General features: G+C 51.7%; 1 protein-coding gene across 2 annotated transcripts in view; it reads right to left on the bottom strand.

Moving 5' to 3' along the window:
- Positions 1-7,299: 7,299 nt before the first annotated feature.
- plgrkt (plasminogen receptor, C-terminal lysine transmembrane protein) overlaps positions 7,300-11,969 on the bottom strand; it is a 93,457-nt gene continuing 88,787 nt past the window's right edge. For both annotated transcript variants that reach the window (XM_072517236.1, XM_072517237.1), the window contains 2 exons: positions 9,226-9,335; positions 7,300-7,571 (listed from right to left, as the gene is read on the bottom strand). In XM_072517236.1, coding sequence (XP_072373337.1) covers positions 7,450-7,571; positions 9,226-9,335 — 232 coding nt within the window. In that variant the 3' untranslated portion in view covers positions 7,300-7,449. The remainder of the gene's footprint in view (positions 7,572-9,225; positions 9,336-11,969) is intronic.

The raw sequence follows: 11,969 nt of genomic DNA, 5'->3' as shown, positions 1-11,969 counted from the left end.
AGGAATAACGCAACTGAAAGATCTGTTTGTGGATGGGAAGTTCGCGAGTCTGGGAGCGCTGACCGAGAAATATGGGTTGCCCCAAGGGAATGCATTCAGGTATATGCAACTGAGGGCTTTTGCGAGGCAACAGGTGAGGGAATTCCCGCAGCTCCCGACACAAGAGGTGCAGGACAGAGTGATCTCAAAGACATGGGTGGGGGATGGTAAGGTGTCAGATATATATAGGGAAATGAGGGACGAAGGGGAGACTATGGTAGATGAACTAAAAGGGGAATGGGAAGAAGAGCTGGGGGAGGAGATCGAGGAGGGGCTGTGGGCAGGTGCCCTAAGCAGGGTAAACTCGTCGTCCTCGTGTGCCAGGCTAAGCCTGATTCAGTTTAAGGTATTACACAGGGCGCATATGACTGGAGCACTGCTCAGTAAATTTTTTGGGGTGGAGGATAGGTGTGCGAGGTGCTCAAGAAGCCCAGCGAATCATACCCATATGTTTTGGTCATGCCCGGCACTACAGGGGTTTTGGATGGGGGTGACAAAGGTGCTTTCAAAAGTAGTGGGGGTCCGGGTCGAACCAAGCTGGGGGTTGGCTATATTTGGGGTTGCACAAGAGCCGGGAGTGCAGGAGGCGAGAGAGGCCGATGTTTTGGTAGCCCGGCGCAGGATATTGCTAATGTGGAAAGAAGCCAAGCCCCCGGGGGTGGAGACCTGGATAAATGACATGGCAGGGTTTATAAAGCTAGAGCGGACTAAGTTCGTTCTAAGGGGGTCGGCTCAAGGGTTCACCAGGTGGTGGCAACCGTTCGTCGAATACCTCGCAGAAAGATAGATGGAATGGAAAAAAGAAGGCAGCAGCAGCAGCCCAGGATCGGGGGGGGGGGGGAGGAGGAACCAGAAGGACTCTCAGGGTTGTTAATATATACTGTATAATATGTATAGGTCGTTGCTACAGATAATTATATATTGGACTGTTACATTATATTTTTGGAGAGTGTTACTTGTGATAAGGCAGTTGCCAATTAGGGTTAGTTTTCATTTTTGTTATTTATTATTTATTCATTTTCTGTTTATAAAATAGGTCATTGTTATTTGTGTTGTTATAATATTGTGTAAAGGATGCACAATGTACTGTGATGGTTGACCAAAAATTTTCAATAAAATATTTAAAAAAAAAAAAATAGACTAGAACTGTTCCCCTGCAGCTCAGGTACAGAATGAGGGCTGCTGGGACGGCACTGACTCTTATACCCCGCCTATCAGGGCAGAGCTACATACTATACAGCCAATGGTAAACCCCCAGGTTTAACCAATGGAACTTCAGCCTCTCGGGTACTGCAATACCTGATATTACCACATTCACCCCCTATTAAAAAGGAGTCCGGCGGGGTGGTGGCCAGCGGCTATAACTGTACTCAACATGGTATGATCAGATATGGAGGCACCGTGATACCTCCTTACAGTGTTTAGAGGACGTTTACAGTCATGGCAGATATATACAGTCAGTGTTTATTATTTACAGTTACAGATCGGTTAAGATGAAGCAATCAGTCGGTCGGGTGCCCTGGTCGCCCTCGGGGATCGTCTGGGCCTCGGTGGTGATTCCAGTGGGGGTCCAGGTGTCTGCGATTCCGGGAGCGTGGCTTCGGACTCCATGGCAGCTTCGTCACCCCTAGACGGTGCTGGTGGGGAAAGCGGTTGACCTGGGAGGGGGATGCCTGTAGGGGACGTCGGTGGGTGGGAGGGCCCAGGCAGGGGCAGCGGGAGGACTGACCCTCCTCTGAGGTGCTGTGGGGGGGGGGGGGGGGGGGGGGTGGGGTGGTTGGGGTGCGCGTGGGGTTCTGGCGGGCGCCAGGTCCCATAGGGAGACCGTATCTTGTTGGCCGTCAGAGAACGCCACGTAGGCATATCGGGGGTTAGCGTGCAGCAGATGGACCCTCTCGATCAACGGGTCCGACTTGTGCGCCCGCACGTGCTTCCAAAGCAGGATGGGTCCGGGTGTCGCTAGCCAGGTTGGGAGCGAGGTCCCGGAGGACTTCCTGGGGAAGACCAGGAGACGTTCGTGAGGTGTTTGGTTGGTGGTCGTACAGAGCAGTGACCGGATGGAGTGGAGGGCCTCCTGGAGGATTTCTTGCCAGCGGGAGGCTGGGAGGGCCCTGGACCGTAGGGCCAGTAGAACGGTCTTCTAGACCGTTCCGTTCTCCCTCTCTACCTGCCCGTTTCCCCGGGGGTTGTAACTGGTTGTCCTGCTTGAGGCGATGCCCCTGTTGAGCAGGAATTGACGCAGTTCGTCGCTCATAAAGGAGGACCCCCTATCACTGTGTATTTAAGCGGGGAAACCGAACAGTGCACTATGGAGGGCCTTGATGACGGTGGTTGCGGTCATGTCTGGGCAATGGATGGCGAATGGAACCGGGAGTACCCGTCAATCACGTTCAGGAAGTACGTGTTGCGGTCGGTGGAGGGGAGGGGGGCCTTTGAAGTCCATGCTGAGGCGTTCAAAGGGACGGGAAGCCTTTATCAGGTGCGCCCTCTCTGGCCGGTAGAAGTGCGGTTTGCACTCTGCGCAGATTTGGCAGTCCCTGGTGACTGTCCTGACCTCCTCGATGGAGTAGGGCAGGTTGCGGGTCTTGACAAAATGGAAAAAGCGAGTGATCCCCGGGTGGCAGAGGTCCTCGTGGAGGGCTCGGAGGCAGTCCACTTGTGCGGTGGCACATGTGCCGCGGGACAGGGCGTCAGGAGACTTGTTTAGCTTCCCGGGACGATACAAGAAATCGTAGTTGTCAGTGGAGAGTCCTATCCTCCACCGCAAGATCTCGTCATTTTTAATTTTGCCCCGCTGTGCATTATCAAACATGAACGCTACCGACCGTTGGTCAGTGAGGACAGTGAATCTCCTGCCGGCCAGGTAATGCATCCAGTGTCGCACAGCTTCTACCATGGTTTGGGCCTCCTTTTCGACTGAGGAGTGGCGGATTTCGGAAGCATGGAGGGTACGGGAGAAGAATGCCACAGGTCTGCCCGCTTGGTTGAGGGTGGCCGCCAGAGCTACGTCAGTCGCATCGCTCTCGACGTGGAAGGGGAGGGACTCTTCGATGGCGTGCATGGTGGCCTTTGCAATGTCTGCTTTGATGCGGCTGAAGGCCTGGCGGGCCTCCATCGACAGGGGGAAGGTTGTGGACTGGATCAGGGGACGGGCTTTGTCTGCGTAGTTAGGGGCCCACTGGGCGTAGTAGCTAAAAAACCCGAGGCAGTGCTTCAGGGCCTTGGGGCAGTGAGGGAGGGGGAACTCCATGAGGGGGCGTATGCATTCAGGATCATGGCCTATAACTCCATTTCGCACTACGTAGCCGAGAATGGCTAGACGGTCGGTGCTAAACACACATTTATCCTTGTTGTACGTTAAGGATTTTAGCGGTCTGGAGAAATTTTCGGAGGTTGGTGTCGTGGTCCTGCTGATCATGGCCGCAGATGGTGATATTATCGAGATACGGAAACGTTGCGCGTAAGCCGTACCGGTCAACCATTCGGTCCATCTCGCGTTGGAAGACTGAGACCCCGTTAGTGACACCGAAGGGAACCCTTAAGAAATGGTAGAGCCGCCCGTCTGCTTCGAAGGCAGTGTATTTGCGGTCACTAGTGCGGAGGGGTAGCTGGTGGTAGGCAGACTTCAGATCCACCGTAGAGAAGACCTTATAATGCGCCATCCTGTTTACCAGGTCGGATATGCGGGGCAGAGGGTACGCGTCCAGCTGCGTAAACCTGTTGATGGTCTGACTGTAGTCAATGACCATCCGATGTTTCTTCCCGGTCTTTACCACCACTACTTGGGCTCTCCAGGGACTGTTGCTAGCTTCAATGACCCCTTCCCTCAGTAGCCTTTGGACCTCCGACCTAATGAAGGTCCGGTCCTGGGCACTGTACCGTCTGCTCCTGGTGGCGACGGTTTTGCAATCCGGGGTGAGGTTCGCAAACAGGGAAGGCGGGTCGCGAGGCCGCAGACAGTAAGGGGGGGGGGTATAGGGCCGTCGAATTGGAAGGTCAGACTTTGCAGGTTACATTGGAATTCCAACCCCAGGAGTGTAGCCGCGCAGAGTTGCGGAAGGACATAAAGGTGGAAATTGTTGAATTTCCTTCCATGGACTGTGAGGTTTGCTAGGCAGAACCCCCTTTATCTCCACTGAGTGGGAATCGGAGGCCAGGGTGATTCTTTGGTTTACAGGGTGGGTAACAAGTGAACAGCGCCTTACCGTGTTGGGGTGTATAAAGCTCTCCGTGCTCCCAGAGTCGATCAGGCAGGACGTCTCGTGGCCGTTGATGAAGACCGTTGTCGTTGCTGTTGAGAGTGGTCGATGTCGAGTCTGGTCCAGAGTCACCGAGGCCAGACGCAGTATTTGTGAATTTTGATCGGGCAGTGTGTAGTCGACCGGGCTGGTGTCCTGGGGCCCCATCCAGGATGGCGTCTCCCATGGGTCGCACATGGTGGTCAGAGATGGACAAAATGGCAGCGCCCTTCCGTCCAGCGCGGTGTCCGGGGAACAAGATGGCGGCGCCCGTGGCCTTAGGATACGGAGGTGACAGTGACTCCTGGCCGCCTGGGGCCCGAGGAGCAGTTCGCTGTGGCAGTCCGGAGTCGTCGCTGGAGACCGCGGCCACCGCTCATGCCTGGCAGACCCCCACAAAATGGCCCTTCTTGCCGCACCCTTTGCAGGTGGATGTGCGGGCCGGGCAGCGCTGGCGGGGGTGCTTTTCCTGCCCGCAGAAGAAACAGCTGGGCCTATCGGAGTTGGCGGTCCGCCTTACAGCGCAGGCCTGCGGGGACACGGGGAAAGTCTGTGGGGCTGCCGCTGTGGCATTCCACGCTGCCCAGGGAGCCGCCGCGCGGTTGGGCACGTAGGCTTGTGCGTTCCTGGAGGCAACGTCCATGGACCCTGCCAGGGCCCGTGCCTCTAAAAGGCGCTGGCGGACCTCTGAGGAATCATACCTGCTACGAAGGCAACCCGGACTAGGAGTTCTGTGTGGTCGCTTGCCGAAACTTGCTGGCAGCCACAGCTTCTGCCCAGCACCAGTAGCGCGCGGTAGAACTTCTCCAACGATTCCCCGGGGCTTTGTCGTCTCGTTGCAAGCAGGTGACGTGCGTAGACCTGATTTACTGGGCGGATATGTCCTTTTAAAAGTTCAATTGCTGCATCAAAGTCTTCCACCTCCTCGATGAGGGTGTCGATCTCAGGGCTTATCCTTGAGCGCAGGAGATGCAGTTTCTGCTCCCCCGAGGGTGTGCCTCCAGCCGTCTCAAGGTAGCCTTTGAAACACGCCAGCCAGTGTTTGAAAATCACCGCTGAGTTCGCCGCGTGGGGACTGAGTTGCAGACACTCCGGCTTGATTCGGAGATCCATCCTTTCTACTTAAGTCTAGTCTATTAAATTGATGCACGATCAATAACTACTAAAACAAGGTTGTAGCGCAACTGAAGGCTTTAATAGACTAGAACTGTTCCCCAGCAGCTCAGGTACAGAATGAGGGCTGCTGGGACAGCACTGACTCTTATACCCCGCCTATCAGGGCAGAGCTACATACTATACAGCCAATGGTAAACCCCCAGGTTTAACCAATGGAACATCAGCCTCTCGGGTACTGCAATACCTGATAATACCACAGAGGCCTCAGGCGGGCCTCCTTGGCACCTCCTCCTCAGTCTGTTGGGCGGCAGCTGTCCATCCTGGGCAGCTGCCTCGTGTTCCTCTCGGGTACGCTCCACTGCTGCAACTTGTACAGCCGCAGTGCAACCCCAAGGGTCGCGGCGACTCGGAGGAAGGCCCACCATTGCTGGTTGAATTCCAAATTCATTGTCTGCTGTGTGTGAAATACTGAAATATTAGCATGGTGCGTACTCCCATGCCCAACCAGGTCCAAAGGGCTACACGTTGCCCCTGTCACCCCCACCCCCATCCCATCTGGCAGCCCCCGGTCACGAATCTCTGACCTCCTCTCTCTCCCTCATCAGCCACGATGCCAGTTTAACGATTTTTAAAAGCACAAGTGAACCGCACCCTCAGGAATTCAGCCCATCGGAGGTGGAGAATTGCAGTGGCCCCAGAGAATACCATGTCGGGCCCACTAATGTTATGCAAAAGGTGTTTATTGTACGAGCATTCTGGAACGCATTGACGCTGCTGTCAAGGCGACGGGGAACCGCGATTTGGCGTCAGAATTGGGTCTTGCCAATAATCTAAACTTTGCAGGGCACCACCACTGTGGACGCCATTGAGCTCTTGCAGGCTCCCATACATAAATGGGCTGAAATCACCCACTAATGCAAGGTTAACTTATTTTAAGTCCGGCGCTGAGGACCTGGTTTCGAATCCCGGCCCTGGGTCACTGCCTGTGTGGAGTTTGCACATTCTCCCCGTGTCTGCATGGGTTTCACTCCCACAACCCAAAAATGTGCAGGTTAGGTGGATTGGCCAGGCTAAATTGCCCCTTAATTGGAAAAAAAGTAATTGAGTTCTCTAAATTTATTTTAAAAAAAACTCATTTTAAATCAAATCCAGGAGTGTCAGGGCTGGTGCTTTGAATGTCAACAGTTAGTGAAGCATGGCCTAGAAGCCAATTTGGTGGCAGGAGGATTTTCTACTGTGCCATGAAGGTCACAGGACAGAGGTGATACAGGGACAGGGCAGAGGCCAGTACGAGGGTACAGGAGCAGTGGGCAGGATGGCAGAGCTGTCTACTTATAAATTGGATAAATTTACTCCTTGTTCCATGTTGCTGGAGTGCTTCTGTCACATGGTGGATATAACCCCTTAATATTAAATTGGTCGGGGGTAGGGGAAGGGAGGTGCAGTGGGGCATAGAGTTCAAAGAGAATGCAGAGGGCCACTGGGACGATCGAGTGCTAAAGCAGGTGGGCGGAAGGCTCACCTCAGTTCTCTGCATCTGTTTTCCATTAAAATCGTTAGGCCCTCTAGTCCTCATATCTACCCCCCCCCCCCCCCCCCCCGCCACACACACCCATCACCATGGCCCCTCATACCCGCCATGTCAGCTCATGTTCCCCCATTCCCATCACATCAACCGTGGCACTTATTTTCTTAAAGGTCCGCAGAGTTATCCCAATTCCACAAAAAGCCAAATCAATGTGTCAATGCACATCACCGAGAACAATGCCACCGTTTTTTGCAGCATTCTCGAGCCTTTCTTTCAACAAATGAAATGTCAGCACCCTGCTCCCTGGTGCCCTTCTGGGTGGTGCAGTATGAAGCAAGAAGTTGAAATAATGCAGAAAATAAACAGAATATGTTAGGCTTTATTTAATAGTGAATAATTTATTGAAGGCAACAACTACACACCATCTGATTAAAAAGATCCATACAGGGATAATTAGTGGCGACTAATACATTCTGCCCCTTTGATCTCTGACCTTTATCTTCGACTCATATCTTTTAGGCCTGCAACCTATTTTTGACTAAAAAACATATTCAGAGCCCTCCTGGCCTTTTCAATATTTTCAAAGGTTGGCACTCCCTTTGGCACCTCAAGCAGGGTTCGCTCTGCATCCATTATGTTTTCTGCTTCGTCTGGAAGGCAAAATGAGACCAATAACCATCCATTTAATCATCAAATGTGTATCACAGAAGAACTGAAAATAACAAGGGCACACCTGTACTTCGGAACAATATCAAAGTACACACACTGCTTTTATTTTTGATTTACTTCTGAAGTACTCTCTGTTTCTATAGAATATAGTCTGAGTGTGGCAGCAAAGTAATTTCTGTAAGCCAGGGACAACACAACAACAATATTATTTTGTAAGGTATGAGCCAGCCAATGCAAAAGATTGAGGATTCATTATTATATCTTGAACGCAGAGCACCCCAAACATGTCTGGCTGAAAGGCAAACCAACAGTGGAAGACTGCTGTGCGCAATGGGGAGGCGGTGGCGAAGTGGTATTGTCACTGCACTAGAAACCAGAAACCCAGGGTAATTCTCTGGGGACCTGGGTTCAAATTCTGCCACTGCAGAGGGTGAAATTTGAATTCAATAAAAATCTGGAATTAAAAGTCTAATCATGACCATGAAATCATTGCCGATTGTCATAAGAACCCATTTGGTTCACCGATGTCCTTTAGGGAAGGAAATCTGCCAACCTTACCTGGTGGCCTGGCCCACATGTGACTCCGGGCTCACAGCAATGTGGTCGACTCTTAACTGCCCCTGAAGGGCAATTAGGTTTGGGCAATCCAGCGACACCCACGTCCCATGAACGGATTTTTAAAAAGTGGCAGATCTCAAAACTGGGAATTGGAACGGGGAACTGAATCCATAGAATACCTACAGTGCAGAAGGAGGCCATTCAGCCCATTGAGTCTGCACCAACCCTCTGAAAGAGCATCCTACCTAGGTCTACTGCCCCACCTTAACCCCGTACCCCACCTGATCTACACATCCTTGTCCACAAAGGGGCAATTTTAGCATGGTCAATCCACCTAACCTACACACCTTTGGATTTAAGGTATGTTTGCAGTAGAACAGCAAAGGACAACTTACATTGAGCAATAAAATGCCATCAAGGGCCTTTCTAAAGCCAAATCTATGCTAAAAGTTAAGACCTGAATGAACTTTGTTTTAATACAGAAATTCAAAGATAGTAAAGGAACAGGAATGGGAACAAGCCACTCAGCCTATTAATGACGGGTGTGAACACAGCTAAGTAAATTCCACCTTGTTCTCTGGTACCATGGTTACATTTTTGTTGGATGTGTTTCCTTTGTTGGCGATTCCCAAAAACGAGGAGAATTTGAAATCTAGATTCATAGAGATTTCAAATGGGATGATTATAAATGCTTAAAATCCAACTGACCTTTTGAAATGTAAAATGCTTTGTTCCCACTCTATCTGCAGGAAAATGCAGCAATTTCACCAGTTCACCTATTCGATAGTTTAGACCGTTCTCCAGCAAAATCCAAGCTGTTCTTTGCAGAGTTAACTGTCACTCGGTGCCTTTGCACAGTAGCCACACATCATTTACCTAATGGCCTGGTTCTGCCATTGAGTTAGATCAAGGTTGATCTCTATCTTCACTTGCTCTTCCCATCTCATAACCCTTAATGCCCTTACTCAACAAAAATATATCAAACCCAATCTTTACAATTTAAACTGACCAGCAGCCTCAATGGCTTTTGGGGGAAAGGGTTTAGGTTTCTATTGCCCTTACCTTACTGTATCTTACCTTTCATTCTGATCATTAATGTTCCGTATGCCAGGTCATATTGGTAAGCAAGAATAAAGCTCAGTGGAACAACAGGAACCAGAATCCCCGGTCTCTTCCTCTTCATGGCTCTATACAGAAAATAGCCAAGATCAAATTTAAATTGCTGATATTGGAGTAACATTTGCTTCGTGAAACTTAATATTGTGCTCCTCTAGAGTTACTAACTGTGATTAAATGTATTCCTGCCGATTTCATCACAATTTTCCCTCATGCTCCAGCTATTAGCCGGCCAACACATCAACCCTTGTGACATACAGCCGTCCGACTGCAATCGAAAAGCTCATTAGCCAATGGGATGACCCTTGACCCCCCCCCCACCACACGTTTTTCAACATTCCTATCCGATAAAGATAAATGTTCAAAGATAATTATGAAACAAAAACAAGCTTCTTTTAATGTGCCAATTATTTTTCTCTTGGGCTGCACGCAGCGGTGGCCTGGAGATTAATCCTCCATCCTGGAAACAGCAGGCCAATGTTGTGGAGTTGGAAACCCTGGGCGGGATTCTCCCATCCTGCGACAGAGTGTCCAAGCCGTCGTAAACGGTGTTGCGTTTTACGACGGCGTGAACGGGCCGCTCCCACGTCTAATCCTGGCCCCGACAGGGGGCCAGCATGGCGCTGGTGTGGGTCACGGTGCTCCAGCTGCCGATCCCGGCCCGAACTGTGCGCCGAGGGATCCGCGCATGCGCAGTGGCGCCGGCGCCAATGCGGCATCGGCGGTGGCCTCCTTCAACGCGACGGCCCCGACGCAACATGGCGCAGGGCTACAGGGGCCGGCGCGTAGGAAAGGAGGCCCCCAGATGCAAGAGGCTGACCCGCCAATCGGTGGGCCCCGATTGTGGGCCAGGCCACATCGGAGGCCCCCCGGGTTCAGAGCCCCCCCCTCCCCCCCCCCCCCCCACAGGCCAGCACCCGACCCTTGCACGCAGAGTTCCCGCCGGCTGCGAGCAGGTGTGGTCGGCGCCGGCAGGACTCGGCGTTTTAACTGCGGCTGCTCGGCCCATTCGGGCCGGAGAATCGGCGGGACGGCCGCGTAGAGCGGCCCGTGACCGGTGCCGCGCCAACCGTGCTGGCGTCGGGGCGGCGTGGCCCGGCTGGGGGGATTCCCTTCCCCTACATTGCTCCCGGACCCAAAGTCTCAACACAGGCATACTGGCGGGAGCCTATTCAGCTGAACCGCTGAGTACTGTCCGAAAGTGGCAAACTGAAACCTATTTTCAATGGGCCAACCGCCAGCTCTCTCAGGTGAGTGCACCGACCACACTGCAGTGGCCTGAGGATGACTGTAACAGCCCCAGTGTTGATGTGAATGCGTGCTAAGTTGGTTCTCTGTATTTCACTTCAAAACCTATCGGATTTTGTTTATTGTCATGGTACAGTGAAAAGTATTTTTCTGCGAGCAGCTCAACAGATCATTAAGTACATGAAAAGAAAAAGAAAAGAAAATATATAATAGGGCAACCTTAGGTACACAATGTAACTACATAACGGGGCATTTATGGGCAGCACGGTAGCATAGTGGTCCCAGGTTTGATTCCCTGCTGGGTCACTGTCTGTGCGGAGTCTGCACGTTCTCTCTGTGTCTGCGCGAGTTTCCTCCGGGTGCTCCGGTTTCCTCCCAGTCCAAAGACGTGCAGGTTAGGTGGATTGGCCATGCTAAATTGCCCTTAGTGTCCAAAAAGGTTAGGAGGGGTTATTAGGTTCGGGGAATAGGGTGGAAGTGAGGGCTTAAGTGGGTTGGTGCAGACTCGATGGACCGAATGTTCTAAACGGCATCGGCTGAAGCATACAGGGGTGTCGTGTTAATATCGTCAGTCCATAAGAGGGTTGTTTAGGAGTCTGGTAACAGCAGGGAAGAAGCTGTTTTTGAGTCTGTTAATGTGTGTTCTCAGACTTTTGTATCTCCTGCCCGATGGAATATGTTAGAAGAGTGAATAAGCCTGGTGGGAGGGTTCTTTGATTCTGCTGCCTGCTTTCCCCAGGTAGCGGGAGGTGCAGATGGAGTCAATGGATGGGAGGCAGGTTCGTGTGATGGACTGGGCGGTGTTCACGACTCTCTGAAGTTTCTTGCGGTCCTGGACCGAGCAGTTGCCATACCAGGCTGTGATGCAGCTTGATAGGATGCTTTCTATGGTGCATCTGTAAAAGTTGGTCAGAGTCAATGTGGACATGCCAAATTTCCTTAGTTTCCTGAAGAAGTATAGGCGCTGTTGTGCTTTCTTAGTGGTAGCTTCGACGTGGGTTGATCAGGACAGATTTTTGGAGATGTGTACCCCTAGAAATTTGAAGCTGCTAACCATCTCCACCTCAGCCCCGTTGATGCTGACAGGAGTGTGTACAGTACTTTGCTTCCTGAAGTCAATGACCAGCTCTTTAGTTTTGCTGGCATTGAGGGGTAGATTGTTCTCCTGTATTCTGACTCGTTGTTGTTCGATCCATTTTAGGGTTACAAAAACAGCACAGAAAATGGCCATTCAACCCCACAGGTCCATGTCAATGTTTATGAGTCATAGGGGCCAAGCTGCACCACTCTTCAACTAACCCCAACAATACAGCCTTCTATTCCTTTCCCCCTTGCGTGCTTATCAAGCCTCCCTTTAAATACATCAAAGCTATTTGCTTCAGCTCCTCCCGGCTGATGGGAATTCCTCTTATACCATCCATCGCTGTCCTTGAAATGACCAGTGCAAACTGCAGGAG

The sequence above is a fragment of the Scyliorhinus torazame genome, chromosome 9 (genome assembly GCF_047496885.1).
Source record: "Scyliorhinus torazame isolate Kashiwa2021f chromosome 9, sScyTor2.1, whole genome shotgun sequence".
NCBI lineage: Eukaryota > Metazoa > Chordata > Chondrichthyes > Carcharhiniformes > Scyliorhinidae > Scyliorhinus > Scyliorhinus torazame.
This window is presented reverse-complemented; position numbering and strand designations above follow the sequence as displayed.